The sequence below is a fragment of the Scyliorhinus canicula genome, chromosome 4, assembly GCF_902713615.1.
Source record: "Scyliorhinus canicula chromosome 4, sScyCan1.1, whole genome shotgun sequence".
Classification (NCBI taxonomy): Eukaryota; Metazoa; Chordata; class Chondrichthyes; order Carcharhiniformes; family Scyliorhinidae; genus Scyliorhinus; species Scyliorhinus canicula.
Window position 1 is genome coordinate 51,061,452 of NC_052149.1, and position 25,977 is coordinate 51,087,428.

General features: G+C 43.8%; 1 protein-coding gene and 1 long non-coding RNA gene across 2 annotated transcripts in view; one reads left to right on the forward strand and one right to left on the reverse strand.

The window, feature by feature from the left end:
* LOC119964563 (AP-1 complex subunit mu-1-like) overlaps positions 1 to 13,160 on the reverse strand; it is a 50,484-nt gene extending 37,324 nt beyond the window's left edge. Inside the window, exons 1-4 of the mRNA XM_038794221.1 lie at positions 13,029 to 13,160; positions 11,927 to 12,083; positions 11,757 to 11,824; positions 4,826 to 4,956 (exon numbers count right to left, since the gene is read on the reverse strand). Coding sequence (XP_038650149.1) covers positions 4,826 to 4,956; positions 11,757 to 11,824; positions 11,927 to 12,083; positions 13,029 to 13,070 — 398 coding nt within the window. The 5' untranslated portion in view covers positions 13,071 to 13,160. The remainder of the gene's footprint in view (positions 1 to 4,825; positions 4,957 to 11,756; positions 11,825 to 11,926; positions 12,084 to 13,028) is intronic.
* Positions 13,161 to 13,260: 100 nt separating this feature from the next.
* Positions 13,261 to 25,977, forward strand: part of LOC119964564 — a 104,189-nt gene continuing 91,472 nt past the window's right edge. Inside the window, exon 1 of the long non-coding RNA XR_005460327.1 lies at positions 13,261 to 13,638. This is a non-coding gene — a long non-coding RNA (uncharacterized LOC119964564). The remainder of the gene's footprint in view (positions 13,639 to 25,977) is intronic.

Here is a 25,977-nt window from a genome sequence, read left to right on the forward strand (position 1 = left end):
CACCACACTGTGTGCCTTGCAGGCTTGGGAAAAAGACTTGGCTATCAAGTGTGATGAGCAGCCATAGAGTAACATATGGGACTATGCCGGTAAAATTTTGGTCTACAATAAGGTGAGCGAAACCCAATTTAAGAAACTACACCGCATTCATATTACGCCTAGCCTTGGATTCAGGTTTGATCCTGCCTTATCTCCGATGAGCCTAAAGTGCCAGGTAGTCGAGGGTATTGTCTATGGGCCTGTGTCAAGATTCAATCCTATCGGTGAGGTACAGTCAGAAAACTGGAGAGGATTTTTGAAAGCGCCTTCAAGTATTTCTGATTCCGAGTCTCCCTAATGGGAGAATCACTGATTCTAATGAAAAAAGGCTATATAATATTCTGACCGTTGCTGCTTGTAAGGCTATCCTATGCTCCTGGATTAATGACAAATAACCTTTTATCCAAAATTGGCATTGGCTGATTATGGAATACACCTCCATGGAAGTTTTAGCATCTATTCTTTGTTCAAAATCAGATCCGTGCCACAAAGTATGGGACCCCTATCTTAAATTCATAGGTTCCACTTTGGCTGACTTGCTTCTATTGGGCTTTCCATGAGTGAATTCATCTAATTTCAATTAATTTAATTCATCTCGTGTTGTTAGTCTGAATCTCAATACTTGGGGTGTGCAACCACCATTATTATCTTGCTGTATTAATATGATCTTGTTCTCTTTTCCCGGCTCACTATGTTAACTTGTTGTTGAATTGGCCCGACATTTAAGCTGGAGGCACTGGTCCTTAATTGTCCTGTTCCAAATATATTCTGAACTCATTTGTTTGTTTATGCTGGCAATAACTCTTGTTCTGTCTGTCTTGTTATGCTCTTGGCCTGGCATAAGCTGCTTTCTTGAAGTGCACGCTGACAAAGGAAGGTTCAGATGTGGAGATAACTTCAACACGTTTATTAAACTATTTACAATTCTCCTACTCGGATTCACCTCTACTGTTAATCCTTCTATAGCTACTCAGACTGACGAACCAGTCTGCTACAATCCACATGGTGGGTGTGATGTTGAATCAACACTGTGTCTGTACTCACTGAGTGTCTCCACTGGAAAGAGGAAGATCATGTGTGCTGTGTCCTTTATATATGGGTTGGTGTAATGCCTCCCTGTGGTAGTGTCACCTCTGTGTGTATCGTGAATGTCCATTGGTCATGTCCTATCTAACCAACCTATTTGTTGAGTGCCTGTGTGTCATGTCTCTGGTGCTCCCTCTAGTGTCTAGCTAGTCTGCATGTACTTACATTAACCCCTTGTGTATCTACAGTGATGAATATCACCACACTGTCTGTATCCGTTTTGCACCATTTTTCTGTTATTTGTTGCACTTATTGTCTAAAATAAGGGGAAAGAAGCCCTAATTATATATTTTTTTTAAGGGGGACTTAAAGTAGAGTTTTAGAATGTTCTCAGAGAGGAACAGGACATTCTCAAGTTATTGCAAAGCAAATTAAGTTTGATCACTTTGGGAATTTATAAAGTAAGTTATATTTCAGCATCTTATTTAGAGTGTTCGAAGTGTAATATCTGTATTTTAACATTTTAATTTCTTATGTTATAGCTTATTTTATAACTAATAAAACATTGGACAAAGCTCCTTCTAGACTCCAAACGCTGAAGACTGGCCAACAAAGAGCTCCAGCCACCCAATGTAAAAGTCCATGAATGGCTTGTATCTGATGTCAAGTGTGGCATGATCTTGGGTTAGCAGTGCATATGCAAATCAGTGCTATACTAATGTAGCATGCCTTTGTTTTTGAATGATGATACCTATTTTTCAAATTAATTGCAAGGCAACCTGGCATGCAGAAATGCCTGATGAAAATGCATGTCCCAGGCATGCTTGGTTACTTAGCACAGCATGAAGTAGTTAATGTGGCTCAGGAAAGGGAGAAAAACATTTCATCAGGGCATCCTCCACAGAGAAACCAACTAATTACAAAAGGGACATTGAATGTGAATTTACAAAATTCAGGGTTGAATTTCTTTTTGACCTAACAATTGGCACAACTGATTGTAAGAGAGAAATAATACCAACAAATAATTTACATGGTGGATAATGGTAAAAAGGTGAGAATCTTTTAAATAATGGTAAAAGGTGAGAATCTTTTAAATTCACGATTTCTTGACAAAATAATACGTAAAAGCTAAATATAGTATGTAGGTATATAAATAGTAAGTGGTTGTTCCCTAATTAGAGTGGGGCCAATTAGGGAACAAAAAGCGAGTTTGCGCATGGAAGAAGGAAGCATAGAATCATAAAATTTACAGTGCAGAAGGAGGCCATTTGGCCTATCGAGTCTGCACCGGCCCTAGAAAAGAACACCCTACTCAAGCCCACGCCACCACCCTATCCCCATAACCAGTAACCCCACTTAACCTTTTTGGACACTAAGGGTAATTTAGCATGGCCAATTCACCTAACCCGCACATCTTTGGTCTGTGGGAGGAAACCAGAGCATCCACAGGGAACCCACGCAGACACAGGGAGAACGTGCAGACTCTGCACAGTGTAAAAGCCAGGAATCGAACCTGGGACCCTGGAGCTGCGAAGCAACTGTGCTAACCACTGTGCTACCGTGCTGCCCTGAGCTAAGGTATTAAATCTTTCTTTATCAAAGGAGATGCTATTGCAGAGGTTATGGCAAAAGAGAAAGTAGTTCAGACACATGAAAGGTTTAATATTGATAAGGTGGAAGTATTGGATAGTTGACAAGGTACCAGGACCGGATGAGATGCATCCAACGATGCTGAGAGAAGTGAGTGCGTAATTTGCGGAAGAACTTGCCATAATTTTCCAGTCTTCCTTAGTCGCAGGGGATGGCATCGGAGCACTGGAGAATTACAAATGTTACACGCTTATTCAAAAGAGTGTGCAAAGGTAAGCCCAGTAACTACAGGACAATCAGTTTAACCTTAATGTTGAGGAAGCTTCCTTGACTCTGTTCTGTAACAATAATTTGAGACAACATTAATAGCCACAGGGATAAATGTGGGCTAATTAAGGAAAGCCAGCCAGATTTGTTAAGGGTACATCAGGCTTAACTAATTTGCTCGAGTTTTTTTATGAAGTAATGGAGAGGGTTGTTGAAGGCAAAGCTGTTGATGTGATATACATGGACATATGAAAGGCATTTGATAAATAGTCACATAACAGGTTTGTGAGCCAAGTTAGAGTTTATGGAATAAAAGAGGCAGTAAGTAGCAATATGGATACAAAATTGACTGAGTGACAGGAAACAATAGTGGTGAATGGATATTTTTCATACTGGAAGAAAGGTTATAGAGGAGCTCCTCAGGAGTTGGAGTTAGCGCCCCTACTCTTCCCATGACCTAAACTTTGGTTGATAAGGCATAATTAAAAAATATATGTGAATGATGTGACATTTAGAAGTATTGTGAAATATGAGCACCTTAAGAAACAATGTAAAATAAAGAGCGAGAGGACAGAGAACGAGAGAGGAGAGAGAGCAAAACAGAAGGAGAGAAGAGAGAGGGGGAGGGGGAGGGAGAGAGGGGGAGAGAGGGGGAGGGGAGGGAGGGAGGGGAGGGAGGGGGAGGGGGAGGGAGGGGAGGGAGGGGGAGGGAGGAGGGAGGGAGGGGGAGGGAGGAGGGAGGGGGAGGGAGAGGGGAGGGAGGGGGAGAGATGAGAGAGACGGAGAAGAGGAGAGATAGAAAAGGAGGAGAGAGAACACTCAGCAGACAGCTGTGTATTGTGTAGCTTCAGCAGTTAAGGTAGGCTTGAAGCGGTGGGTTGGAAAAGATCCATTAGAGTTGAAGTTTTAAAGCAACAGAGAACGTTCTATGTACGTCATAGTTAAGTTGGCTAAACTAAGAGTGCGAAGGACATTGAGTGGAGGAACCAAGTTCAATAGGCCAAGAAGAGAAGACCCCTAAATCCCCAGATTCACAGGACAGACTGGTATGCTTTAAATTTGTGCATTATACCATTATACCAGTGAAGTAGTAACTTCCACTAAAAGTATGCTTTCACAGAAACTCTTTGTTGACGGGAGGTGGATCTTGTAATGTAAGCTCACTCATGAAAAGTGACTATTAGAGCATGGACCCGGCCTGCCAGATAGTGCCGCCCTGTAAACCCCCTCACCACCCCCCACCAGTCCCCCCAGCCCCTGCCGAAGCCCCCCCCCCCCACACCCTACCCACACCCAGCCACTGGAACGCTCCACCCCCACCCCCTGACTGTGACGGCATTGGACACAGAACATAGTCCGCAGCCACCACACCAGTTTCCTGAAAACTGTAAGGACACGCGACCGATGCAGTCGGGAAGTCGGCCCATCGGGGGCGGATCATCGGGGGAGGGCTTCAGGTGACATCCTGAGGCCGTCCCAATGGCGTGCGGCGTACTCTGTGATGTCGCCGTTTTTAAGGGGACGGAACATTTGAAAAACGCAACCGCCCCCGATTTGGACGAAAAAATGGATTCTCCAGCGAATCGCAATTTTGGTGTCGGCAATCGGAGAATCCCGCCCATAGTCTCCCTGACGGAGAACCTTGCCCTTAAAATGTGAGTGGGGGAAGGGGAAAATTCCCAAAACAAAAGGAAGATTTTGAGGAGAAACCAGAAAGGAAAGATCTAACTGAGCATAGTTTAGTTCAGTCTATAAATAAACAGAATTATAATTAACTTTACGACCATTTAGATGACAAAAGAAAACAATTCAATATCTCCCAGTAATATGGGAATCAATATGGATTTGCCTCAAATTTTTTTTCCTGCTTTTTATTCTTTATGGTTATGCTGAATATACATACTCCTGCAGGATGGCTGTTTCAGTGATCTGAGGGTAGCCGAAGTCCATAATTTCATCAAGGAGCTCGTACATTAGAATAAAATTGTCTTTTATACTCTCCTGTTCAAGATCTCCAAAGTACTCAATGAAGATCTAAATTAAGAAAATAATATCTTTTAAGAGTTGCATTATGGATGCAACTTTACATCACTGATCTCATTTGATTTGATATCATGGCTATTGAATGGTTATTGCTGCTTTAACATTTCAACATTTTACTACATAATCAAATATCTTCATTCAAAAGTACTTTTCTTCAAATATTTAACTACACAGAAGATAGATTTGGAAACACTAGACCTATCTTAGACGGTGGACAAGTTACAATTCATTTCATAAAATTCTTGATGGAGAATTTAACTTCTAACAATAAAAAGGACTGGGTGCTTCTTCCCTGGAAAACCATGGATTACAAAGCAACAGAGTTCAGTCAGTGTTAACTTCTAGCATACATTTGTTTTTAATTCTCTCATGGGAATCTGGGCATCCCTGGTTAACCGGCTATCATACTGCATCATAATGTTATGAAAAGGTTGTTCAATCCATCAATGTTCATCCAGACGTTTGCTATGTTCTTTTTGTACTTGATTGCCCCAGAATGAGTTATTAATCTGAGCTGTAGGACACACTGAGCATCTCCAGTTAGATAAAGCAAAGAGTCTGTCAGTGCAGACAACTTGCTCACCCCTCCTGAAACCGCTAAGAGGGTAGATCACTAGCTTGTCCTCTTACATTGCGATGCAGAGAAATATGAGAAAAGGGTGTGTTTATAAAATAATCAACCAACACTCAATTGTAGGTAATTTGAAGAGTTCTTTTGCTCTGCCTTAGACAAATGCTTCAATGGACCAGTGATGCAAATCCTTTGAGAACAAACTAATTTGGTAAAATACAATGCAGAAGAGATTGGCGAAAGGGGGGGGGGGGGGGGGGGGGGGGGGGGGGTAGTATAAAATTATGATGGGCTCAGATGGAGTAGACAGGAACAAACCTTCCCCCTTTGTGGAGAGGTCAATGACCGAGGGGCCATAGATTTAAGGTGAGGGCAGGAGGTTAAGAGGGGATTTGAGGAAAACCCTTTTACTCACAGGGTGCTGGGTTTGGAATTCACTGCCTGTAAGGGTGGTGGAGGCAGAGATCCTCATAACATTTAAGTATTAGATGTGCACTTGCGATCCCAGAGCATTCAAGGCTATGGGCCAAATGCTGGGAAATGGGATTAGAATGGTTAGGTGGTTGTTTTTTGACTGGCACGGTCGTGATGGGCCTTTTCTGTGCTGCATGACTCTATAGGCACGATTCTCTGGCCACACTGTGCCGGCAAAGCATCTCACCGTGGCACAGCGTGGCCGGCGAAAGTCGGGAGATCCCCGTTGGGATCTACCCGGCTAGTGAGATTCAATGCAATCTCGTGAGATTTGGCAGGTGAATCCCTGGGTACTGCCAGGGTGCCCAGGTGGCACTGTGAGATTGGCACTGCCAAGGTGCCAAGCTGGCATTTTATGTGAATTTATTCAAGACTTTAGTGAGAAGGGAATCAAGGGTTATGGGGACAGACAGAGTTGAGACACAATCAGATCAGTCATGATCTTACTGAAAGTGGAGCAGGCTCGAAGGGCCGAATGGCATATTTCCATTTTATGTGGAAATATGGGACCGGATTCTCCGAGCTTCTGCGCCAAAATTGCACTTGCCGCGGAGCAGAGAATAGGGCGTCAGACCTACGAGCGGGTCTGGCGTCTCCCCGTGATTCTCCGCGGACCAGAGAATCACTGGCAGTCGCGTGGGGGTGGGGGGGGGGGGGGGGGGGGGGGGGGTGGGGGGGGGGGGGGGGGTCGATGCAGCGCTGGTCGGGGGCCATTAAAAAAGGCCCCCGCGGCGATTCCCCGCCGGCAGTTAGCCGAGTTCCCGTTGGCGTGGTTCCCTCATGGTTCTACCCGGCAGGAGCTTGGGAGTGCCGGCTGCAAACCCAGTCCGCGGCCGCCCTGGTGGTGGGCAGGGGATCCATCGCCAGGGTTCCGATCAGGGGCCACCGATCGACAGGCGCGCTTGCAATCTGGGGGGTGGGGGGGGTTGCTATATGTTGTGGGGGCCGGCTTACTGCGTGGGTCCGCCAGGTTGCGCGGACCCGCGGCCAAAGTGCAGGGTCCCATATCAGCAGCCGGAACTGCGTAGAGTACTCCAGGGCCCTGCAAGCCCCCTTCAAAACGGAGAATCACTCTGGACTTTCTCCAAGTAAGTTCTGAGTGATTCGCGCCCGTTTTCTCGCGGGCATGGGGACATAGCTCCATTTTCAGAGAATTCCGCTCATGGAATTTGTTACCACAGGAAGTAGTTGAGTTCAAAACATTGTATGGTTTCAAGAAGCTGTTAGATATATCACTTCGGGTGAAGGGGATCAAAGGATATGGGGAAGCGGGATTAGGCTATTGAGTTGGATGATCCTCCTGCTCCTATTTTTCTATGTTTCTATTGTGTACAGTTTTGGTCCATTTATTTGGAAAAGGATATAATTGTGTTAGCAGCAGTTCACTCCGTTCATTCCTGGGAAGAAGGGTTCATCTTATTGAGCAGGTTAGGCCTATACCCATTGGAGTTTAGAAGAATGAGAGAAACATATAAGATCCTGAAGGGACCAGAGAGGATGTTTCCTCTTATGGGAGGCAGAGACTAGAACTAGGGGACACAGTTTAATAATTTAAAAAAAAACATTTAATGTCACAAGCAGGCTTACATTGGCACTGCAATGAAATTACTGTGAAAAGCCCCTAGTCGCCACATGCTGGTGCCTGTTCGGATACATGGAAGGAAAATGTAGAATGTCCAAATTACCTAACAGCATGTCTTTCGTGACTTGAGGGATGAAACCGGAGCACCCGGAGGAAACCCACGCAGACACAGGGAGAATGTGTAGACTCTGCACAGACAATGACCCAAGCCGGGAATCGAACCAGGGACCCTGGCGCTGTGAAGCAACTGTGCTAACCACTGTGCTACCGTGCCACCCGTAAGATGGAGATCTGAGAATTATTTTCTATCAAAGGACCTTTCATCTGTGGAATTATCTTCCTCAGAAAGCAGACTGGGTCACTGAATTTGTTCAAGACTAGTGACACGGGAGTCAAAGGTTATGGGGCAGACAGAGTTGAGACACAATCAGATCAGTCATGATCTTATTGAAGATGGAGCAGGCTCGAAGGGCCAAATAGCATATACCTGCTGCAAAGTTCTATGTTCTTAATTGGTTTATCCATTCAGCAGGAATATCACTCCATATGATCAGAATTCTTTATAAAATCTATTTCTAGAATACCAATTCTTGCCACTTCTTCCAGTTCCCGTCCTATTGTTGCTCAGTTCTGTTCCTTAATGTGCAGTTCCTTGTAATGGTTTATTATGGCTAAAATGCTACATAAGTAAGTGCAAATAGTTGATGTAGTAACTTAGAATAATTAAACCATTCAATAATTCACAGTGAAACTTATTCCCCGTGTCTGTGTGGGTTTCTTCCAGGTGTCTGATTTCCTTCTGCAGTCAAAAGATGTGCAGGTTTGGTTGATTGATTATGCTAAATTGCCCCTTTATCCAAAAAGGTGCAGGTTTGGTGTGGTTATGGGGTCCTGGGGATAGGGCAGGAGAATGGGCCAAGGTAAGGTGCTCTGTCAGAGGTTTGGTGCAGACTCGATGGGCTGAATGGCCTCCTTCGGCACTGAATTTGATTCTAATTCTTCGGAACTACTTCAACTTGTGGCACAGCTTACGATGAACTGCTACATTTTCTCTTTTTTCCCCCCAATTAATGGCAATTTAGCATGGCCAATCCACCTACCCTGTACATCTTCAGGCTGTGGGGGGTGCCACCCTGCTGCATTTTCTCAATTACTAAAATTCCATATGAACAGTTTCAATGTTCGTATTTTTCTGCGCTTATTATTGTATTTGTCCCCTTAGTGCATCTGATCCCTGCAGTAACCATATCATCATGGCTGGTTTAGCACAGGGCTAAATCGTTGGCTTTGAAAGCAGACCAAGGTAGGCCAGCAGCACGGTTCAATTCCCGTACCAGCCTCCCCGAACAGGCGACGGAATGTGGCGACTAGGGGCTTTTCACAGTAACTTCATTGAAGCCTACTTGTGACAATAAGCGATATTCATTGCATTTAATTTCATTTCATCAGGAAAAAAGAAAACATGAAATATGTTTCCCATACGAATAACTTTTAAGATTCTTTTGCATTATGAAAAAGCATTTTCTCTTAAGTCAAGAAATATTACATAGTCAGGATTTAACAAATTTTCATTGGAAACATTTTGATCTGATACTGCAATTAAAGCATCCACAACATTGATGTTTGGCTTCTGAGAACAGTTCATCTGGCCACAGATATTAGATATCACAGAAGGAGCAAACGTTTGCTCTTGGATTTACTAAACAATATACAACTGTCATTTTTTTCCCTTATTTTTTCATGAGATGTAACTCCGCCAATTTTCCTGAACTAAAAATATCCGCCTCATCCTCCGCCTGTTCTTTTCCAACCATCTGATCAAAAATCGTTTCTGATAATTGCACTTCACCTTTATCTTCACTCTCTGATTTCTCCTCTTGTCTGAACCTGTGACTTTTCGACCTTGTTACTACACCATCTGGAAAAATCCCAGGATATTCGTCCTTCAACACTTCAGTTGTCTGATTTTCTACTGGCTTATCCACCACAGTAGGCATCACTCCCATCTGCTATCCAGCTATATCATTACCCAAGATAAACTGTATTCCTGGACATGATTGTTTCTCTATTACTCCTACTACCACTTCACCACTCTTCACAGGACTTTCCAACCTTACCTTTTACAATGGAACACTACTCCTCTCACCCTGAATTCCACATAATACCACCTTTTCTGGCAACATTCTTCCCTGACTACATAACTCCTCATCTCTTACCATTAAAGAGTGACTAGCTTCCGTGTCTCTTAAAATTGTGACTTCTTTACCTGCTCCTCCTGATACACGAGTAAACTTTATCCACACAAGTAAATTCTTTAATGAGATCTGGCACCTTCTTATCAATCATCTCTTGATCAGGCTGTACAATCGTTTGCACCTCCTTCCCTTCACTTGGGCTTTCCTTTACCACTTTCACAAACCCTGTCTTACCCAGTTTTACTACGTCAGCCTTCCCAGTGCTTTTCTTCAACCACCAACACTGACTTTACATGGCCTAGCTTATTACAGTGAAAACATTTGAAACTTTTCATGTCTCTTCCACCCTCCTGGATTTCTTTTTTAATCTGAGGTACACTCTCATTATCTCCCATCAGATCAACTTTACTTTTACCACTTGAGTATTTCTTTTTTTAAAATAAATTTTGAGTACCCAATTAATTTTTTCCAATTAAGGGGCAATTTAGCGTGGTCAATCCACCTGCTCTGCATATCTTTTGGGTTGTGGGGGCAAAACCCACGCAAACATGGGGAGAATGTGCAAACTTCACACGGACAGTGACCCAGAGCCGGGATCGAACCTGGGACCTCGGTGCCGTGAGGCAGCAGTGCTAACCACTGTGCCACCATGCTGCCCTATCACTTGAGTATTTCTCATGTCCCCAGTTTCTATACCTCACAGGTTGAAACTGATGTTGAAAACCAAGCTTGGATTTATGAACTAATTCATAATCATCTGCCATTTCTGCTGTTAACCTCGCAGTTTTAACCGTCTGCTCTTCCATACGAGTTCTCACTACATCAGGAATTGAATTTTTAAACTCTTCCAAAAGTATAATTTCTCGGAGAGCTTCATACATTTGGTCTATTTTCAAAGCCCTTATCTACCTATCAAAATTACTCTGTTTGACCCTTCCAAACCCCATGTATGTTTGACCAAATTCTTTCCTTAAATTTCTAAACCTTTGTCTGTAGGCTTCAGGCACTAGTTCATATGGAACCTAAGATGGATGCAACTTTAAATGCGTAGCCACCACCATAATTGCCTCATCTTTTCGCATTTTGTCAGGTAATGTTAACTGTAATGTTTTTGACAAATCTAAAAGTCTGTTTTTAGTCTCTGTCCGTAAGGTACTGCGTGTGATCATCTCCACCCCCAAAAATTTCAGAGCCTCTGAAAGAGCCATTGTCCACAACACACTCCCTACTTAAACTAAAATACCACACCTGAAAAGCAACCACAATATTCTCAACCCCTCACTGTCTTAAGTTCACAAAGCCAATCCAATAGATAGACTTTTATCCCGGACGAGCCCCCAATTTGTTATGGGCCAGGGTTTAGAGAACCCCAAAGTGTATCATGGAGTTCACCTGACCCACAACTTTTAATAGATTGTGGTATGGGGAGCACACGGCCCACTCTACGGGTGTGGTACAGCAGAAATGGAAAAGTATTTTTTAAAGCAAAACAATGTTTATTGTGTGAACTCATGTTAACCTTTTTAAAACATACAGTGAACATCTTAGGCAACCATTGATTCAAATACAACCCCCAAAGAATACAACACTAAGTAATTCTTACTTTCCTTTTAACATCCAGAAGGCTTTTTTAAAAAAACCTTTCAGCAGAAGCATATCAGGTTAAAGTCACTACTAAGAGCAGTTATTAGTTTTATATCACCAAAGGATCGATTTACATTCTTTAGATTACAGAGAGAGACTCTAAAACACCTTCTGGCTGTGACTGCAGCTATCCAGCTCTGAAAACGAAACTAAAACACACTCTGCAGCAAACTGCCTAAACGAAAGTAAAAAGCTGACAGCCCAGCTCCACCCACTCTCTGACATCACTGCAGTAATAAACACCCATTTCTTAAAGGTACTCTCACATGACACTTGACATTTACACTGTAAGCGGTTAAAACAGACTCCGGTAATTTTTGCCTACCTGTTTTATTTTGAAGAGGAATGAGAAGGATAATGAAATGTTGATGTTTCTCTTTGTTATACATACCACTGGATTTCTTGTTAAGGTTTTATGACTTCCAAATATATGATTCAAAGTACAAAATTATAGAAACAGGTGGGACAGCTTAAAAAAAGTATGTTCAAGGATACTGTAGATATTTTTGTACTTAATCCACATAAAGTAGACATTGCCTTTCTTGAAAATTGGATTTGAGGATCCATCTTCCTCGTTGCTCAGAAGTAAAGGCATAAAATTCTCAATCATCGACATTTCAACATTCCCTCGGTAATTGCGCGAAATGAGAACCTGTATTGCATCATTACAAAATTTATAATTGACAATAAGCTGTCACTTCAAAAATATGTAGAATATTGTTAAAAATATTGTACAGAGAGTCACATAATTCTAAGTCTGATGAAAGGACGTCTGTTGCATGTGTATTTAGAAATTAGCCTGTTGTACTAGGTGCAAAGGGTGGTATTTTGCTCAAATTATTTTTAAATTATTAACTTTTAATTTGACTTGGGGTATTACAATCAATGAAAGACATAACTTGCATTTATATAACACCTCATGTTTAAGCATTTTCACAATAATTAAAGCATCATGATCTTTTGTAGGTGAACAACATATAAGCATATAGTTCAGGTCTGGCCCTAGTGGTTCAGCATTCATGTGCTGCATATTAGGATCGGGTTTATGGCTTCAATGCGTCATCAAATTTCAGATCTTAGCTGCGTTTTAATAAGCAAGTAGCAAGGAAAGGCTAGGCGTTTCTAGACAGGGGAGGAGGAAAAACAGGAGCAATTACTTTAGCCTGCTTGCTCGCCTCGAAGGCTAAAACTGATAGCAGGTTGCTTGTCTGTTCTCTCTCAATGAACCATTTGCTTTTGTACAGCAAATAGCTTTTATTCGATGACAGAGAAACAAAGCCACAATGGTCTCATCAACACACTTCAGGGAACGCATTTCAGCATTTCATATTCCATTAGTTGAGCAACCAGGAGTTAAACATTAATCAGCATTCACAAACCAAATCTTCAAAACAGCCAAAATGAATCCACCACTACATAAATAAATTGCTTTTTTGGGGGATTGTTAATAATACTTCATAAATTTCGACTTTATTGCATCACTGTATGATACAGGCCGAGGAAGCTCATCCAACAGTAGGAAAAAAAATAACAAAATATACTCGAGGTTAAAAGTACTTTTCAACTATTTAGCAATATAACTAAGGCATAAACCTACCTGTCCTTTGTTATCGAGGAAAAAAATGGCTGAAAACGCCATGTCTGCAGGGATTAGAGGTGAATGATATTGGAGGAGGATTACAGGCTTTTCATCGCGTACAAATATATTCTCTATAAGGAAACAAATCAGGAAGGAAACACAAATTTCTAAGTTTCGAAATCAATATAACCCTGACTGGAGTGGGATAGGGCAAAAATAAAAGCAAACACAGATAGAAACAAACCAGTTGTTACTTTGGCCTATTGATCAACCAGAAGCTTCAAGGCTGAAAAACTTTAGCGATGCTTGATACAATAACAAATCACAATTTAGTAGCTGACATAATTAATTGCTTGATAATTAAGGCATCATGGCTAATTTTGTGGCTTGATCCAACTGGTAAATTGGTTTAAAATGAACAGCGTTCAAACTAATTTCAAGAAGAAACATCAAGAGTTCATCGTCCTATATTAGGTACAAGGTTGTGGACGTAAAACTGAGAACTCTGTCCCAGCAACGTCATCGTTTTGGGAATTTAAAGAGAGGCCAGCATAATTGGGTCAGAAACCGTTCGGAGTCAACCATCATTTTCAGTACAATTACACAATGTGTTTCATTCGCCTTTAATGTAAGTGAAAATGTTTGCTAATCGTTTTATTACACTCCTCACGTAAATCACAGATTTCTTTAGTTCAAATCCCTCCTGCTAGAGATGGAAATGTGATGTATTTAGGCATAGTTTAAATCTGACTTGCACCCAACACATAAGTGACATTCAATACATAGGTGAACTTGGGTGGGCTTGTATTGGGTTTCATATGAGTGGGGAAAACCCCAAGGATTTGGAGGGGGTCCTGCAAGGGAATAGACCAGGGGTGGGCAAACTACGGCCCGCGGGCCGCATGCGGCCCGCCAAAGGTCTTTATGCGGCCCACCAAGATCAAGTCATAAAAAAATAATTTTTTTTAAAAATAAGGTTAATGGGGGGGGGGGGGGGGGGCTGTTGGGTTACTGGTATAGGGTGGATATGTTGACTTGAGTAGGGTGATCATAAATGTGTTTCATGTGAAGTTTCTACTTTAAAATATTAATTAATAAAAATTCATTGCTTTTTTTTTCTTTAAACTGAGTTACTTTGTTTTTCAAATAAATGTGTTTCATGCAAAGTTTCTACTTTAAAATATTAATTAATAAAAATTAATTGCTTTTTTTTTCTTTAAAAACCTTTTATTTTAGCTATTTTAAATATTAATTATTTTACTTAATATACTATGCGGCCCTTTAAAATTGTGAATTTCTGAATGTGGCCCTTGCACGGAAAAGTTTGCCCACCCCTGGAATAGACAATCACAGGGGCTTGGCTGCCAAATTTCATGTATTACTACTGGGCTGCCCCTGTGGAGGTGGTGTGGAGACACAGGGTCTATCTGGGTGGGGTGCGGATAGTCTGGATCATGCAGTGAGTTATTTTGGGGCACTGATGTCTTTGCCTTTTGCTTGGCAAAGTACTCGTCAACGCAATGGTTGTCTCCACTTATACAGAGGCAACTCCAGCAGTATTTGAAGCTGGAGACAGCCTCAAGGTGTATTTGTATGAACCATTTGTATGAACCACTTGTTCGAACCGACAAAGTTGGATGTCACATTTGGGGGATGGAAGGGGAAAGGGCTAGAGAGTGAGGGATTTATTTTTGAGGGGTGGGCGTTGCCAGCCTGGAGGAGCTGAAAGAGAAAGTTGGGCTCTTGAGCTCAGGCGGGTTTAGGTACCTCCAGGTTCAAAATTTGACGGCCGTTCCTGACATTTCCTGTGGTGCCGCCTTCAACCCAATTAGATAGGATTCTTTCTTGTTAAGGGTCGGAAGAGTGAAGTGCTTTCGGCATCTATGGACGGATTTTGGGGGAAGAGTTAGTGCTGGTGGAGTGGGTGAAGGTGAAATGGGTGGGAGAGCTGAGACCCATACTGGAGGTGTGGAGTGAGTCCCTCCGCAGGGTAAATGCTACGTCATCCTGTGTGAGGCCGAGTTTGGTCCAGCTCAAGGTCATGTTTAGGGCACACATCACCAAGGCTAGAATGAGTTGCTTTTTTCAGGGAGTTGAGGCTATGTGTGAGCGTTGTTCGAGACGGCCTGGGAACCACACACACACATTCGCCTCGCTGGTTGCTCGGAGGTGAATCCTCCCGAGTTGGAGACTGTATTCAAGCAGGGAGAGTGCCAGGACTTTGATTCAGTGACAGTGGAGGAACGGCCGATAAGTCCCGTGTCTCCCCACCCCCCAACTTTGTTGGTTGCTGACTACGAACAGGTCATGAAACAAGTTGAGTTCCACGTCCTGTGAAAGCCAGACCCACGGATGGTGAAAGTTATCTTCTCCAGCCTGAGGAACTCTGCCAGCTCAGACAGCCAGTCTGCAGCCTTGTGTGGTACTGCTGAGCAGGAGTCTCCAGCGTGTGATCAGGGAGGCAAAGGCCAGGGTGCAGCCCTCCTCCCCAAGGAGAACCTTGGCTGCTCTGATCCCCGAAGACAGCCACTAGTGAGCGCAGCTCCACCCTCACTCCCCCTGGACATAACAAAGGGGCAAGACCAGAACATGTGGGTGTGGTTGGCTGAGCCTCCCTGGCACGTTCATATTTGTCCTCCGGGAAGAACCCGCCCACGCGTGTTCTGGTTAGGTACGCCCTGTGCACCACCTTTAGTTATGTTCGGCTCAGTCCTGCACACATGGAGGTGAAGGTTACTCTATGCGGTGTTTCAATCCAGAGTCCTCCCCGCCTAGTTCTTAAAAGTGGGTGAGTGTCGGAACCTCCAAAGTTGGGGGTTTGGGTCAGTGACATGGCAGGGTTTCTTAGGCTAGAGAAAGTTAAGTTTGCCTTAAGGGGTTTGTTGCAGGAGTTCGCTCGGAGGTGGCAGCCATTCATCTACTTCAAGGAAAATTGACCATCAGCATTGGGGGGGGGGGGGGCATGGAAGTGACGATCAAGGGCAGGGAATCTAATGTATGGGTGGTTGGGTTTAGGGCTGGGGGGAGTTGGACGTGTTATTGTGGGGTTTTTGCGTGTTGAATCTCTGTTGTTTAAAATGTTACAACTATAAATGCCTCAATAAACTATTTTCTAAATAAAAAGGTGGGCGAGTGTACTTCTTCTAATAGTTGTTTATACATGTCCACAGTTCCCCTCCCTTAGCTCGCCCGTGCTAGTAGTGACTGTCCTGGAACCTGGGAGCCAGACATGTCATGATTCCTTGCAGAGGAAGTTTTGGCTTGTGCGTACCTTAGGCTTTTTCGTCTCGGGAGTTACTCCAGGGTTGCTACTTTACCGTCTGTGTACATGTCCCTAACCGTCATTCGTTATGTCCCCTCCTCCTGTCTTCATCTTTTGAAGGAGGCGTCCATTATTGAGGGAGTGAACCTATGATCATTGTAGACGGGGGTCATTGTGGACATTTCGGTCAATCCAAAGTGCTGTCTCATTTGATTCCAGGTTCGGAGCATGGCTACTACCACTGGGCTTTGAGTATCTGGCCGTGGGGATGACAGATCAGCTGTGGCTAGCACTTGGGAGGGATGTCGCTGCACAAGAGCTCTCTGCCATCCTCACCCACTCTGCTCCCTGTTCCTTGGCCTATCCCGATACTCTTTCGGCGGTGGCCCTCCAGGTGTTAGAATTGAGGTTCAGGAGGGCCAGGCCTCTCACATTTCTCTTCCTTTGTGGGACCTTCTTCCTAATCCTCAGGCTCTCCAAATAAACGCCATGATTAGCTTAACTACTGTGCTGAAAAAGGCCTTGGGGATGTAGTTCTGGAGGGTTCTGAACAGAAAGATGTACCTGGGCAGCACGTTCATCTTGATCGTCTGCATTCTGCAAGGGAGAGGGGTAGTGTGCCCCACCTCTGCAGGTCCTTTTTCATTTCCTCCACCAAACTTGTTAGGCTTCACTTGTGGATCCGTGTTCAGTCGTGGGCTATTTGGATCTCCAGGTAGCGGAATTTGGTCTGGCCAGTTTGAATGGTAGTCACCCCAGCTCTGCTCCTCCCCACTGTGGGTTCAGAGGGAAGATTTCACTCATCCTCAGGTTAAGTTTGTAACTTACAAAGGCTCTGATCTCCTTCAGGAATTTCATTATTCCTTCCACGCTGGCCAGGGGGTTGGAGATGTAGAGGAAGGAGCAGGTCTTCTGCATTGAGTGAGACACCATGCTCTCGGTCTCCCCTTTGGATACCTCTCCACCCCTTTGCCACTCTGAGGGCAATCACCAGTGGTTCAATTACCAGAGCAAACGGCAGCAGGGATCCCTGCCTCATGCCTCTGTACAGCCAGAAGTATTCAGAGCTGGTGGGGTTTGTCTGTACACACACAATGGGAGCGCTGTACAGTATTTTCACCCAGGAGGTGTATCCTGGCCCAAACCCAAACCGTTCCAGCATCTTCATTCGACCCTGTCAAAGGTCTTTGCGGCATCCAAGGATGATCATACCTTCTGGTGTTATCTCCCCAGATAGAGTCACAATCACATTCAGCAGGTGCCTAATGTTCGCTGTTAGCTGCCTGCCCTTGACAAAGTCGATCTGTTCTTCCATGACTACCTCTGGCACGCAGATCTCCAGTCGCCTTCGCCAGGATCTTTGTGTCAGTGTTAAGGAGTGATGTGGGTGTGTATGGCCTGCACTCCATCAGGTCTTTTTTGGGGATCAATGATATTGAGGCCTGAACCAGCATTGGTGGCAGGGTTCCCCTTGCTAGCAAGTCTGCGAATATCTGCCACGTGTTGGCACAAATTTCTTATAGAAGTTCGGCAGCAATCAATCTGGCACTGAAATCTTCCCCGTTTGCATGGAATTAATGCTCTCCATGACTTTCCTCAGTTCTAATGGTGCTTCCAGGCCCTGTTTCGTATCTTGGATTCGATTGGATCTTCCTCCATGGCCAGCTAATCCAGCCAGTCTGTCGAGCAACTGGTTAACCGATAGAAGTCAGAGAGTGGTGGTGGATGGCAAATATTCAGCCTGGAGCCCAGTTATCAGTGGCGTACCACAGGGATCAGTTCTGGGTCCTCTGCTGTTTGCGATTTTCATTAATGACTTGGATGAGGGAGTTGAAGGGTGGGTCAGTAGATTTGCAGACGATACGAAGATTGGTGGAGTCGTGGATAGTGAGGAGGGCTGTTGTCAGCTGCAAAGAGACATAGATAGGATGCAGAGCTGGGCTGAGAAGTGGCAGATGGAGTTTAACCCTGAAAAGTGTGAGGTTGTCCATTTTGGAAGGACAAATATGAATGCAGAATACAGGGTTAACGGTAGGGTTCTTGGCAATGTGGAGAAGCAGAGAGATCTTGGAGTCTATGTTCATAGATTTTTGAAAGTTGCCACTCAAGTGGATAGAGCTGTGAAGAAGGCCTATGGTGTCCTAGCATTCATTAGCAGAGGGATTGAATTTAAGAGCCATGAGGTGATGATGCAGCTGTACAAAACCTTGGTCAGGCCACATTTGGAGTACTGTGTTCAGTTCTGGTTGCCTCATTTTAGGAAGGATTTGGAAGCTTTGGAAAAGGTGCAAAGGAGATTTACCAGGATGTTGCCTGGAATGGAGAGTAGGTCTTACAAGGAAAGGTTGAGGGTGCTCGGCCTTTTATCATTAGAACGGAGAAGGATGTTGGGCGACTTGATAGAGGTTTATAAGATGATCAGGGGAATAGATAGAATAGACAGTCAGAGACTTTTTCCCCGGATGGGACAAACCATTACAAGGGGACATAAAATTTAAGGTGAATGGTGGAAGATATAAGGAGGGGGGGGGGGTGTCAGAGGTAGGTTCTTTAACCAGAGAGTAGTGGGGGCATGGAATGCACTGCCTGTGGAAGTAGTTGAGTCGGAAACATTAGGGACCTTCAAGCGGCTATTGGATAGGTACATGGATAACGGTAGAATGCTGGGGTGTAGATTAATTTGTTCTTAATCTAGGACAAAAGTTCAGCCGAAGGGCCTGTTCTGTGCTGTATTTTTCTATGTTCTAACAGCTTCCATCTTACTTTCAAATGTACAGATATCACAGAATGATCATGGAGTCATACAGCACAGAAAAGGCCCTTTGGTCCATCGAGTCTGTGCCGGCCAAAAACCACCATATTATTCTAATCCCATTTCCCAGCACTTGGCCTTGTATGTCCTGGGATCACAAGTGCACATCTAAATACTTCTTAAATGATATGAGGGTCTCTGCCTCCACTGTCCTTTCAGGCAGCGAGTTCCACATTCCCACCACCCTCTGGGTAAAAGGGTTTTTTCTCACATCCCCTCTAAACCTCCTGTCCCCCTGGCAGGGGGATGGGAACCGATGCAGGAAGTTGGAAGGTAGTAAAACAGGGACAGAAGTAAAAGGAAGTAAGGGGAAAAGTGCAAGGCAGGGAAGACATAGTCAGAAATCTAAAAGGGCGACAGTACAAGGTACAGTGACTGAGGGGAGCACAGTGAATAGGTCCAGTAATAACAAAAGGAATAAAACTGGAGATGTTAAGATTCAAAACAGAGGTAAAAAAAACAAAATAAGTGTACTTTACCTGAATGCTCGTAGTATTCGGAATAAAGTAAATGAGTTGATGGCACAAATCATCGTAAATGACTATGATTTAGTGGCCATTACTGAAACATGGTTAAAGGATGGTCACGACTGGGAGTTAAATATCCGAGGGTATCAAACTATTCGGAAGGACAGAGTGGATGGTAAGGGAGGTGGTGTTGCTCTGTTATTTAAGGATGACATCCGGGCAATAGTAAGGGATGACATCAGTGCTATGGAGGATAAGGTTGAATCCATTTGGGTGGAAATCAGGAATAGTAAGGCGAAAAAGTCACTGATAGGAGTAGTCTATAGGCCACCAAATAGTAATGTTATGGTGGGGCAGGCAATAAACAAAGAAATAACTGATGCATGTAGAAATGGTACAGCAGTTATCATGGGGGATTTTAATCTACATGTCGATTGGTTTAACCAGGTCGGTCAAGGCAACCTTGAGGAGGAGTTTATAGAATGTATCCGCGATAGTTTCCTAGAACAGTATGTAATGGAACCTACGAGGGAACAAGCGGTCCTAGATCTTGTCCTGTGTAATGAGACAGGATTGATTCATGATCTCATAGTTAGGGATCCTCTCGGAAGGAGCGATCACAATATGGTGGAATTTAAAATACAGATGGAGGGTGAGAAAGTAAAATCAAATACTAGTGTTTTGTGTTTAAACAAAGGAGATTACAAGGGATGAGAGAAGAACTAGCTAAGGTAGACTGGGAGCAAATACTTTATGGTGGAACAGTTGAGGAACAGTGGAGAACCTTCCAAGTGATTTTTCACAGTGCTCAGCAAAGGTTTATACCAACAAAAAGGAAGGACGGAAGAAAGAGGGAAAATCAACCGTGGATATCTAAGGAAATAAGGGAGAGTATCAAATTGAAGGAAAAAGCATATAAATTGGCAAAGATTACTGGGAGATTAGAGGACTGGGAAATCTTTAGGGGGCAACAGAAAGCTACTAAAAAAGCTATAAAGAAGAGTAAGATAGAGTATGAGAGTAAACTTGCTCAGAATATAAAAACAGACAGTAAAAGTTTTTACAAATATATAAGACAAAAAAGAGTGGCTAAGGTAAATATTGGTCCTTTGGAGGATGAGAAGGGAGTTTTAATAATGGGAGATGAGGAAATGGCTGAGGAACTGAACAGGTTTTTTGGGTCGGTCTTCACAGTGGAAGACACAAATAACATGCCAGTGACTGATAGAAATGAGGCTATGACAGGTGAGGACCTTGAGAGTCTTGTTATCACTAAGGAGGGAGTGATGGGCAAGCTAATGGGGCTAAAGGTAGACAAGTCTCCTGGCCCTGATGGAATGCACCCCAGAGTGCTAAAAGAGATGGCTAGGGAAATTGCAGATGCACTAGTGGTAATTTACCAAAATTCATTAGACTCTGGGGTGGTCCCGGTGGATTGGAAATTAGCAAACGTGACGCCACTGTTTAAAAAAGGAGGTAGGCAGAAAGCAGGAAATTATAGGCCAGTGAGCTTAACTTCGGTAGTAGGGAAGATGCTGGAATCTATCATCAAGGAAGAAATTGCGAGGCATCTGGATAGAAATTGTCCCATTGGGCAGACGCAGCATGGGTTTGTAAAAGGCAGGTCATGCCTAACTAATTTAGTGGAATCTTTTGAGGACATTACCAGTGCAGTAGATAACGGGGAGCCGATGGATGTGGTATATCTGGATTTCCAGAAAGCCTTTGACAAGGTGCCACACAAAAGGTTGCTGCATAAGATAAAGATGCATGGCATTAAGGGTAAAGTAGTAGCATGGATAGAGGATTGGTTAATTAATAGAAAGCAAAGAGTTGGGATAAATGGGTGTTTCTCTGGTTGGCAATCAGTAGCTAGTGGTGTCCCTCAGGGATCCGTGTTGGGCCCACAATTGTTCACAATTTACATAGATGATTTGGAGTTGGGGACCAAGGGCAATGTGTCCAAGTTTGCAGATGACACTAAGATGAGTGGTAAAGCGAAAAGTGCAGAGGATACTGGAAGTCTGCAGAGGGATTTGGATAGGTTAAGTGAATGGGCTCGGGTCTGGCAGATGGAATACAATGTTGACAAATGTGAGGTTATCCATTTTGGTAGGAATAACAGCAAACGGGACTATTATTTAAACGATAAAATATTAAAGCATGCCGCTGTTCAGAGAGACTTGGATGTGCTAGTGCATGAGTCACAGAAGGTTGGTTTACAAGTGCAACAGGTGATTAAGAAGGCAAATGGAATTTTGTCCTTCATTGCTAGAGGGATGGAGTTTAAGACAAGGGAGGTTATGTTGCAATTGTATAAAGTGTTAGTGCGGCCACACCTGGAGTATTGTGTTCAGTTTTGGTCTCCTTACTTGAGAAAGGACGTACTGGCGCTGGAGGGTGTGCAGAGGAGATTCACTAGGTTAATCCCAGAGCTGAAGGGGTTGGATTATGAGGAGAGGTTGAGTAGACTGGGACTGTACTCGTTGGAATTTAGAAGGATGAGGGGGGATCTTATAGAAACATTTAAAATTATGAAGGGAATAGATAGGATAGATGCGGGCAGGTTGTTTCCACTGGCGGGTGACAGCAGAACTAGGGGACATAGCCTCAAAATAAGGGGAAGTAGATTTAGGACTGAGTTTAGGAGGAACGTCTTCACCCAAAGGGTTGTGAATCTATGGAATTCCTTGCCCAGTGAAGCAGTTGAGGCTCATTCATTACATGTTTTTAAGGTAAAGATAGATAGTTTTTTGAAGAATAAAGGGATTAAGGGTTATGGTGTTCGGGCCGGAAACTGGAGCTGAGTCCACAAAAGATCAGCCATGATCTAATTGAATGGCGGAGCAGGCTCGAGGGGCCAGATGGCCTACTCCTGCTCCTAGTTCTTATGTTCTTATGTTCTTATGTTCTTACCTTAAAACTATGTCCCCTGGTTATTGATCCCTCCACCAAGGGAAAAAGTTTCCTCCTGTCTGCTGTATCTATACGCCTCATACTTTTATACAGCTCAATCATGTCTCTCCTCTGCTCCAAGGAAAACAATCCAGGTCGATCCAATCTCTTCTCATAATTAAATCTCTCCAACCCAGGCAACATCCTGATAAATCTTCTCTTCTCCCAGTAAATATAATGAGATATATCTGGATTATTATGGCATATCTAGATAATGTCCTAATCACATGATGGATAGGATAAATAGATTGAACACAAGAGCATAACTTCAGAATAATACATTGAAGTTTCATGTAATTACAGGACAAGGATACAAACAATCTGCATTTTAATATAATCTCAAGGAACCAGAACATAAACATTGCTTTCACTCATGCAAATTTAGTTGCACATTTGCATAGACTTACCTGCTCCTTGCTTCACCCGACTACTGTATTTTGTTCAAGGAACATAATAATGAGACGGCAGCTAACGGTTCTCCTGTATAATGGCTGCGGACACAAATGTATCAGCACATTCCAACTTTTGTAGGAGATCAAATGGTTAATGAACACTGGCATGCGTATTGCAATTAATCTCAACTAATTTGCCCTTTCCAGTGGGTCAGACATTTAACACAACTGTAGATGGTATTACAGGTCACAACAAGTCTTCAGCTATTTGATGCATAAAAGATATGAAATCCAAGAGATATGATAGAGAAATACAGCACAGAACAGGCCCTTCGGCCCACGATGTTGCGCCGAACTTTTGTCCTAGGTTAATCATAGAATTTTGGATAATTTTTCACGGCCAATCCACCCAACCTGCACACCTTTGGACTGTGGGAGGAAACCGGAGTACCCGGAGGAAACCCACGCACACACGTGGAGGATGTGCAGACTCCACACAGACAGTGACCCAAGTCGAAATCGAACTTGGGACCCTGGAGCTGTGAAGCAATTGTGCTATCCACAATGCTACCGTGCTGCCCTTAAGAAGTTAACCTACACTCCATTATTCTACCCTAATCCATGTACCTATCCAATAGCCGCTTGAAGGTCCCTAACGTTTCCGACTCAACTACTTCCACAGGCAGTGCATTCCATGCCCCCACTACTCTCTGGGTAAAGAACCTACCTCTGACATCCCCTCTATATCGTCCACCATTTATCTTAAATTTATGTCCCCTTGTAATGGTGTGTTCCACCCGGGGAAAAAGTCTCTGACTGTCTATCTATTCCCCTAATCATCTTATAAACCTCTATCAAGTCGCCCCTCATCCTTCTCCGTTCTAATGAGAAAAGGCCTAGAACCCTCAACCTTTCCTCGTATGTCCTACTCTCCATTCCAGGCAACATCCTGGTAAATCTCCTTTGCACCTTTACCAAAGCTTCCACATCCTTCCTAAAATGAGGCGACCAGAACTGCACACAGTACTCCAAATGTGGCCTGACCAAGGTTTTGTACAGCTGCATCATCACCTCACGGCTCTTAAATTCAATCCCTCTGCTAATGAACGCTAGCACACCATAGGCCTTCTTCACAGCTCTATCCACTTGAGTGGCAATTTTCAAAGATCTATGAACATAGACCCTAAGATCTCTCTGCTCCTCCACATTGCCAAGAACCCTACCGTTAACCCTGTATTCCGCATTCATATTTGTCCTTCCAAAATGGACAACCTCACACTTGTCAGGATTAAACTCCATCTGCCACTTCTCAGCCCAGCTCTGCATTCTATCTATGTCTCTTTGCAGCCGACAACAGCCCTCCTCACTATCCACAACTCCACCAATCTTCGTATCATCTGCAGATTTACTGACCCACCCTTCAACTCCCTCATCCAAGTCGTTAATGAAAATCACAAACAGCAGAGGACCCAGAACTGATCCCTGCGGTACGCCACTGATAACTGGGCTCCAGGCTGAATATTTGCCATCCACCACCACTCTCTGACTTCTATCGGTTAGCCAGTTTGTTATCCAACTGGCCAAATTTACCACTATCCCATGCCTCCTTACTTTCTGCACAAGCCTACAATGGGGAACCTTATCAAATGCCTTACTAAAATCCATGTACACTACATCCACTGCTTTACCTTCATCCACATGCTTGGTCACCTCCTCAAAGAAGTCAATAAGACTTGTAAGGCGAGACCTACCCCTCACAAATCCGTGCTGACTATCCCTAATCAAGCAGTGCCTTTCCAGATGCTCAGAAATCCTATCCCTCAGTACCCTTTCCATTACTTTGCCTACCACCGAAGTAAGACTAACTGGCCTGTAATTCCCAGGGTTATCCCTATTCCCTTTTTTGAACAGGGACACAACATTCGCCACTCTCCAATCCTCTGGTACCACCCCTGTTGACAGCGAGGACGAAAAGATCATTGCCAACGGCTCTGCAATTTCATTTCTTGCTTCCCATAGAATCCTTGGATATATCCCGTCAGGCCCGGGGGACTTGTCTATCCTCAAGTTTTTCAAAACGCGCAACACATCTTTCTTCCTGACAAGTATCTCCTCGACCTTATCAGTCTGTTTCACACTGTCCTCTCCAACAATATGGCCCCTCTCATTTGTAAATACTGAAGAAAAATACTTGTTCAAGACCTCTTCTATCTCTTCAGACTCAATACACAATCACCCGCTACTGTCCTTGATCGGACCTACCCTCGCTCTAGTCATTCTCATATTTCTCACATATGTGTAAAAGGCCTTGAGGTTTTCCTTGATCCTACCTGCCAAAGATTTTTCATGCCCTCTCTTAGCTCTCCTAATCCCTTGCTTCAGTTCCCTCCTGGCTATCTTGTATCCCTCCAGCGCCCTGTCTGAACCTTGTTTCTTCAGCCTTACATAAGTCTCCTTCTTCCTCTTAACAAGACATTCAACCTCTCTTGTCAACCATGGTTCCCTCACTCGACCATCTCTTCCCTGACTGACAGGGACATACATATCAAAGACACGCAGTACCTGTTCCTTGAACAAGTTCCACATTTCACTTGTGTCCTTCCCTGACAGCCTATGTTCCCAACTTCTGCACTTCAATTCTTGTCTGACAGCATTGTATTTATCCTTCCCCCAATTATAAACCTTGCCCTGTTGCACGCACCTATCCCTCTCCATAACTAAAGTGAAAGTCACAGAATTGTGGTCACTACCTCTAAAATGCTCTCCCACTAACAAATCTATCACCTGCCCTGGTTCATTACCAAGTACTAAATCCAATATGGCCTCCCCTCTGGTCGGACAATCTACATACTGTGTTAGAAAAGCTTCCTGGACACACTGCACAAACACTACCCCATCTAAACTATTTGATCTAAAGAGTTTCCACTCAATGTTTGGGAAGTTGAAGTCACCCATGACTGCTACCCTGTGACTTCTGCACCTTTCCAAAATCTGGTTTCCCAATCTGTTCCTCCACATCTCTGCTGCTATTGGGGGGGCCTATAGAAAACTCCCAACAAGGTGACTGCTCTTTTCCTAT